This window comes from Podarcis melisellensis (genome assembly GCF_964234715.1).
Source record: "Podarcis melisellensis genome assembly, chromosome: 13".
Lineage (NCBI taxonomy): Eukaryota > Metazoa > Chordata > Lepidosauria > Squamata > Lacertidae > Podarcis > Podarcis melisellensis.
The window spans coordinates 47,602,973-47,609,035 of NC_138545.1; the positions used below are offsets into that span (position 1 = coordinate 47,602,973).

A 6,063-nucleotide genomic window follows, 5' to 3' on the forward strand; every position below is an offset into this window, starting at 1 on the left:
CAGACACCGCAGTGGACTGGAGTGCCCGTGCATGCGCAAACACTATTTCTGGCACTCCTTCTGGCGTGGAGGAGGCGTGAGCAGCTTCCCATTGGCTGCAGGAGGCTCCTGCAGCCAATGGGAAGCCAGCCAGCATCATGGAAGGCGGACCGCCAGTTTAGCGCAGTGCACGGGAGCCAACCAAGTGGGCGGCGGGGGTCCATGGACCGGTTAAACAACCCCCATTGTCCGCTTGTGGCCCATAAGCCTTAAGTTGCCGACCCCTGAATGAGATCATCATCTGAGGCCATTCTCCATGCATACCCTCCATGAGAAGTTTGGAACGTGGCAACGTAAGAATAGGCCTCTTCTGTGGCGGCAGATGCCCTTTAACCAAGTGTGGCCTTTTAGAAATGGGTGGGATGATTCTAATGCTCTGGTTTTCTATGTAGGGTTTTGCTTCGTTTGTAGGTTGTTTTGGGTTGCCTTGGGCAAGATAAAATGACTAACAAATTTAATAAGTAGTAGTTGTCGTTAAGGTCCCCTTATGTGATTTCAGTTTATGGTGATGTTTGAGAGGATATCGTATGCAATTGCTATCAAAAGTGGAATTTTAACCTTATTTTTGCATTTGACTTTTGTTTGTGATATTTTCAGAATGCTATACTTCTCTGAAATATGAAGCCGTTTTATATATATTTATATATTTGAAGTTATTTGTGCACATACACTTCCCTTTAACATAGTGGGCGAGAGGCAAAAGTTACTTTGCAAATGATGTACTAATTCTTCTGGGAAGAGATACATGGGAGTAATGTCCATTGAATACCAATATGGGACATAAAATAACACTGGAGAAAGTTTAGCTAAATAATATATAACACATAATATAAATACGTATACTACTCACATTTTAATTAAACAACATTATGTCTAGGACGGGGTACAATCTCAACCAGGGCTCCACATATTTATAGATCAATTAATAGAATAGAACTTAACTCTTCTTGGCCATTTAAAATAGGCACATATTTGAGGTTTTCAAAAAGAAAACTGGTTCTGTCTTTTTGTGTAAAGACAAAAAAACCCCACAACTGCTGAAGCGCTGGTTTTTATAGAGAGCATTTAAGCATATACAGTGGTACCTCGGGTTACATACGCTTCAGGTTACACACTCCGCTAACCCAGAAATAGTGCTTCAGGGTCAGAACTTTGCTTCAGGATAAGAACAGAAATTGGGCTCCGGCGGCGCAGCGGCAGCAGGAGGCCCCATTAGCTAAAGTGGTGCTTCAGGTTAAGAACAGTTTCAGGTTAAGAACGGACCTCCGGAACGAATTAAGTACTTAACCCGAGGTACCACTGTACTTAAGCAATGTGCTAAAAATATGTTCGGCTTTAGCTGTATTCATGCTCAATGTTTTAACTTTTAATCTTTTCCCTTTCCTTTGTGTTGATAAAAGGTCAATATAACCTGCGGGCCAGCATCAAGTTTATTATCTTTGCAATTATTCTTTCATTTCTCCCTGCCCCCCCAAATCCCAGGTTCTCTGGCGCTACAAAGGAAAAAGGCCAGACACATTAGGAGCCAACACCAGACTTTATGACTGGATCCCACAAAACGACCTTCTTGGTGAGAGATCTTATGCTGCAAACATTGGCTTCATTGCTCCATTCTGACAATTGCTAGGAAATACAACCCCTGCATTTCCATGTTGGAAACTACACACGCAAAGCACTGTGGAACCCACAAAATGTATTTGAAAACCAGAGTTTCCAAGTATTCATAATTTGGGTGACTGCAAAATACCTGCATTTTAGAAAGCGCTATTTTGTGCTTGAGCACTGAAAATTCTTGAAACACATTTTTTTGTGTGTGTGAATGGCAATATTAAGGGATTGTATATCAACTGGACTAAGCCTGAATGCTGTAACCAATAATCAGTTGCAATAATCTGCTTTTATCAGATGGAGTCCAGATCTTAAAGCATTGTCATCTTTGGATAACTCTGATGGTTAGAGCGTGGTGCTGGTTAACACCAAAGTTGTAGGTTTTAGCCTTGTATGGGACCGCTGCAAGGGTTAAGACACTCATAACTGACATTAACTACAGTGGTACCTCGGGTTACATACACTTGAGGTTACATACGCTTCAGGTTACAGACTTCACAAACCCAGAAATAGTACCTCGGGTTAAGAACTTTGCTTCAGGATGAGAACAGAAATTGTGCTCCAGCGGTGCGGCAGCAGCAGGAGGCCCCGTTAGCTAAAGTGGTGCTTCAGGTTAAGACCAGTTTCAGGTTAAGAACGGACCTCCGGAACGAATTAAGTACTTAACCCGAGGTACCACTGTACTGGTCTCTACTGCCACAATAGGCGTTGTGATTCTCCAGTGCTTTTCTCCAGGGGTGCACTCCATTGTTTCTTGAGACAGACAGATGCCAACAAGTCACTATAATTATTCTGGTCTCATGTTATCAGCAGCTGGAGTTGTGATAGTTTGGTGGTCTCAGCAGGTATCAACTGACTACTAAAAAGGTAAAGGCACCCCTGACCATTAGGTCCAGTCTTGGACAACTCTGGGGTTGCGCGCTCATCTCGGTCTATAGGCCCAGGGAGCTGGCGTTTGTCTGCAGACAGCTTCCAGGCCATGTGGCCAACATGACTAAGCTGCTTCTGGCGAACCAGAGCAGCACATGGAAACACCATTTACCTTCCCGACGGAGTGGTACCTATTTATCTACTTGCACTTGACATGCTTTTGAACTGCTAGGTTGGCAGGAGCAGGGACCAAGCAACAGGAGCTCACCCGGTCGCGGGGATTCGAACCGTCGACCTTGATGGGCAAGCCCTAGGCTCTGTGGTTTAGACCACAGCGCCACCCACGTCCCCAACTACTAGTGGTTTATATCTTTTGATTACCATGATCGCCCATATTTTTCTTAACAACTGACTAAAAATATGGGCGATCATGGTAATCAAAAGATATAAACCACTATAGTTGTACCTTGGAAGTTGAACAGAATCCATTCCGGAAGACTTCCAAAACGTTCTCAAACCAAAGCAAGGCTTATGATTGGCTGCAGGAAGCTCCTGCAGCCAGTCGGAAGCAAAGGAAGCGCCGTCAGATGTTCGGCTGACAGAAATAGTTCGGAAACCGGAACCGTCACTACCAGGTTTGCAGCTTTCGGGAGCCAAAACATTTGAGAACTAAGCTGTTCGAAAACCAAGGTACAACTGTATAGGATGGGGAAATTTAATCAACAGATATTTCAATGAAATTTTGCATTTTGGGGTCTTGGAACCAGTGAAAAAATAGCATGTCATACACACAGTATGCAGTGGTATCAAAAAAAATTAAAATGGGGGGTACATAGATGGGAAAATTTATGAATGATTCCTTATCACATTTTACCCATCATCCCATTCCAGGACACCCTAAGACGAAAGCCTTTATAACACATGGTGGAACCAATGGGATTTATGAAGCTATTTACCATGGTGTTCCCATGGTTGGGATCCCCATGTTTGCTGACCAACCCGATAACGTTGTGCACATGAAGGCAAAGGGGATGGCTGTACAGCTGGACATTCATACAATGAAGACGGAAGACTTAGTGGATGCTGTGAACACTGTCATTCACAATGCCACGTGAGTGAGACACAGATCACCTTCTCTATACCATGCCTAGAGCAAGCTAGATACTTCAGCAATAGGTTTTGGAAGAGAAAAATGTAGCCGAGAAGTTGTTAGCACATATTATTAATATTCTATAGCCAAGCCCATTCCCACCTGACCCCATTTCCTCCTGCCCTGTTGTGGTCTTTTTCTTGACACAATTCCAAGTGTTTGCTTCTACCACATTGGAGACATTTTCTCTTGCCAAAACCACATTTGAATCTAGCGCCTTCCGACTTTTGTCCTACTACGGAACTCAAAGGCTTTTGCCCCCGAATACCTCATGCCCTCAATCTGAGGGGCAGACAACCCCGAATGTACCGTATTTTTTGCTCTATAAGACTCACTTTTTCCCTCCTAAAAAGGGGAAATGTGTGTGCGTCTTATGGAGCGAATGCAGGCTGCGCAGCTATCCCAGAAGCCAGAACAGCAAGAGGGATTGCTGCTTTCACTGCGCAGCGATCCCTCTTGCTGTTCTGGCTTCTGAGATTCAGATTTTTTCTTTTCTTGTTTCCCTCCTCCAAAAACTAGGTGCATTTTATGGTCTGGTGCGTCTTATAGAACAAAAAATACGGTGTATCTCGTTTCCTTCTATTCAATCCCCCATATGGTTATGGAGCCAAAAGTAATACTGCGAGGGTAGTCAATCTCTTCAGTCTGTTTTTCAGGTGCCCGTCAGTCACTCATTCAGATTTTTGCAACAAATGACGCTACCAGTCTACAAAATGCGCATAGCATGTTCCCGGAACATTCACAAAGCCACTTGCCTAAGAAAATCAGCAGAAGTTATAGGCCAATCAGAGCAATGTTTTCCCTTAACTTCCTTGTGTTACTTTCCATAATACATTAGTTAGTAAGCTGCCACAATAGTCTTGTTTTTAAATCCTGGGAGCAATTAAAGACTGCAGTCCTCTGAGTTCTGGCTCTATACTGATTTGTTCTTGTTTCTCTGCCCAATCCTCCAGATATAAGGAAAATGCAATGAGACTGTCACAGATCCACCATGACCAACCGATAAAGCCGCTGGACCGGGCTGTCTTTTGGATTGAGTTTGTCATGCGCCACAAAGGTGCCAAGCACTTGAGAGCAGCTGCCCATCACTTGACCTGGTACCAGTATCACTCCCTGGACGTCATTGCCTTCTTGATCGGTTGCATGGCAGTTTTCATATTCATTGCTGTTAAATGCTGCTCATTTTTTTGTCGGAAATGTGGCAGGGTCCTTAGGAAATCAAAAACAGAGTAGCTTCTCCTGGGATTGTCATCGTTGTGTGGCCTGCATGATTCAGCATGCTCATGACTCTGCGTGCTAATACCCCCGCCCCTACTTTATGAAAACTGCACCTAAAACTTCTAATTTTTTGCCACACTTTTCAACTCAAACGGATGTACAAGCAAGCCAATCTTAACTCTGCTCCATTCAGCACCTGAGTATTGTATGTATCAATGGTGGTTCACACTTCAAGATCGCTCGTTTTTGTTTTGAACTGAGCTTATTCTGTAAACTCCACAACTGGCAATGTAGCACAGAATCTTTTTATTTGGAGGCAGTGACACTCTTTATGAATCTCTCAAAATATACATCTAAGTGTTGCTAAAGTGGGGAATTGCAGAAACAACGTGGCCCTTTTCAAGACCGAGAACCGTTTATTTCTGAAACACAGCAGTTAAGGTTTCCTGCGGACATCTGTCACCTGCTGCTGGAGTACAGCACACACACAATCGATACGATCCAACAGACACTAGCCATGCCTGAATCTGCTTGGAATCAATGGACTAAAAATGCAAAATTTAATATTTAAGTCCCACATGCTGGATAGTCCGCATCGAAGCCATTCCAATAATGACACAGTGATCCAGGAAAAAATGTGTCTAATTGCACATCTGCTGAAATTATTAATATTGTAATTCTTAAGAATAATTATGGTTTTTTTCCATTGTGATAGAGCCGCACGCATACTTCAATTCAGGACTGGAATAAATGATATTGGTGTAGAATTCAGTTTCCTCAGGATCATGGGGAATATATGTATATTAAAGCAACTTTTGCCTTTATGTCAGCAACAGTATACTTGGAAATGTCTAGTAAAACCTCAGAAGATTTGCAATGCTTGCAGTTCAGGTTTTGGTGCCCGATTAGCTGCTTGACACTTACCATGACTAGAAAAATAGGAGCGAGGCCAAAGGTGGATGTACATATAATGCAGCTTTTCATGGCACAGAATTCCATCACAACACCTTTGTCATTGCCACTAGATCATCCTAGCTTTTGCTTTGCATAAATAGGACAGCTCTCTGTCCCAGCCATCATTTCCCCGTGATGCTGCCCCTCTGCCCAGAACTCTAAACCCAAACCCTGCTCAGACCACAGTGGACTTCTTCTTCCCCAGGAGGAGGTTTTCCTACCTC

General features: G+C 43.4%; 1 protein-coding gene across 5 annotated transcripts in view; it reads left to right on the forward strand.

Annotated features, from left to right (window-relative positions):
* Window positions 1–5,652, forward strand: part of LOC309354166 (UDP-glucuronosyltransferase 2A2-like) — a 29,136-nt gene extending 23,484 nt beyond the window's left edge. For all 5 annotated transcript variants that reach the window (XM_081884140.1, XM_081884137.1, XM_081884139.1 and 2 more), the window contains exons 4-6: window positions 1,522–1,609; window positions 3,409–3,628; window positions 4,621–5,652. In XM_081884140.1, coding sequence (XP_081740266.1) covers window positions 1,522–1,609; window positions 3,409–3,628; window positions 4,621–4,900 — 588 coding nt within the window. In that variant the 3' untranslated portion in view covers window positions 4,901–5,652. The remainder of the gene's footprint in view (window positions 1–1,521; window positions 1,610–3,408; window positions 3,629–4,620) is intronic.
* Window positions 5,653–6,063: the final 411 nt, after the last annotated feature.